Source organism: Dendrobium catenatum, unplaced genomic scaffold (genome assembly GCF_001605985.2).
Source record: "Dendrobium catenatum unplaced genomic scaffold, ASM160598v2 original_scaffold_143163, whole genome shotgun sequence".
Classification (NCBI taxonomy): Eukaryota; Viridiplantae; Streptophyta; class Magnoliopsida; order Asparagales; family Orchidaceae; genus Dendrobium; species Dendrobium catenatum.
The window spans coordinates 1,363-2,828 of NW_021461594.1; the positions used below are offsets into that span (position 1 = coordinate 1,363).

The 1,466-nt window shown below is 40.5% G+C and overlaps 1 protein-coding gene across 1 annotated transcript; it reads right to left on the reverse strand.

Annotated features, from left to right (window-relative positions):
* Positions 1-465: 465 nt before the first annotated feature.
* LOC110096612 (putative pentatricopeptide repeat-containing protein At2g01510) lies at positions 466-1,459 on the reverse strand. Its single transcript, XM_020822650.2, has one exon. The coding sequence runs from the start codon at positions 1,417-1,419 to the stop codon at positions 493-495; it is 927 nt and encodes a 308-aa protein (XP_020678309.2). The 5' UTR covers positions 1,420-1,459; the 3' UTR covers positions 466-492.
* Positions 1,460-1,466: the final 7 nt, after the last annotated feature.

The following is a 1,466-nucleotide window of genomic DNA, read 5'->3' on the forward strand; positions in this document are numbered from 1 at the left end:
ATGCTTCACTATCATTTTCAATATTTCTATTTTGCTAAGGGGTTATTTAATTTGAAATAAAAAAGGGTCCAAATCATTTTGAATGCCCCGATTTTAAAAATATTAATATTTGATTTAAAGTTAAAAAAAAAAAAACAAAGCAAAATTTTGAAATATTTAAAGTTCATCATCTAGTTCAATTTTCATGTATTTGAAAATTATTAGATTTTACTGATTTTCAAATACACTATAAATTATATCATTGATATCGTCACTACTCTTGTCGATCACCACTAGACATCGCCACAAGCCGTTGTTAATTGTCGCCGCTGCCTATGACGGCCAGATTATCGTCATCATTTAATTTAACACTAAATATATTTTATTTTAAGTTAATAAAAAATAATTATTTATATTTATTTTATATTCATTCAAATAATTTAAAATATTTCAAATATATATTTTTTACATTACATTTCATTGCCTCTAAAAAAATTCTTTCCAACATCTCATTCACCAATAATCACCACAAGAACAAATCCCATTCTTAAAATGATGAAACCGGCTACTATCCCTCACAATAATTTCCCTCTCCACAATCTTCGAAATCACCTTGATCGCCTCATGGCAATCAACACAAGCTCGCAAATTCTTCATAACCCTAATCGTCGACCCCGCCGGCGTGCTAATCAGCGCAAATCCTATCGCCAACCGCTCACTATGCCGCTTCAACGCTTCCGCCTTCGTCCCCTCCTCGCCGACGTTCCTCAACGAGCAGCTCGTATCAGGTCTGTACCCTTTATTTTCCATCTCCACTTCCAATTCCTTCAGTTTCGCCCTAATTTCCCCAATCCTTGGATTCGTCCCATCATCTGATGTGAAAACATAGATCTTCTCCTTAATCTCAACCCAGCTACATCCTTTCTCCTTTTTGACTCCTCGCTCCCTCATCATTTTCTTCACGCCGGCGGCTTCGTTCCATCGCCCGGATTGAGAGTAGATGTTCGACATTATTATGTAAGGGGCGGCATCACCGAGCTCCATAGCAAACAGCTTCTCCGCGGCTTTTGCTGCCAGCTTTTCGTTTCGGTGTTTCCGGCAGGAATTTAGAACTGAATTCCATATGATTTCATCGGCATCAAAAGGCATCTGATGGAGCAAGCTCTCCAATTCATCAAACCTCCCCACACGACCCAGCATATCCACCGCGCAGGCGTAGTGCTCCTTTCTCGGCTCTTTCATGGCGTGGAAGTATTGAAGCCCTTGCTCAACGAAGCCGTTGTGGCTGCAAGCAGAGAGGATGCTGAGGAAAGTGACTGAATCTGGCTTGATTCCTTTGCGAAGCATTTCGTCGAACAAGTTGATTGCGTCCTTCGCACGTCCATTTTGGCCGTAAGCGGTAACCAAGGCGTTCCAGGTTACTATGTTTTGAACGGGCATTTCGTCGAAAGCTTGATGGGTATCGTCCAGACATCCACATTTAGCGT

What these genes read in the sequence shown, in the direction of transcription:
- LOC110096612 (XM_020822650.2), bottom strand. Translation starts at nt 1,419, where the DNA reads ATGCCCGTTCAAAACATAGTAACCTGGAACGCCTTGGTTACCGCTTAC.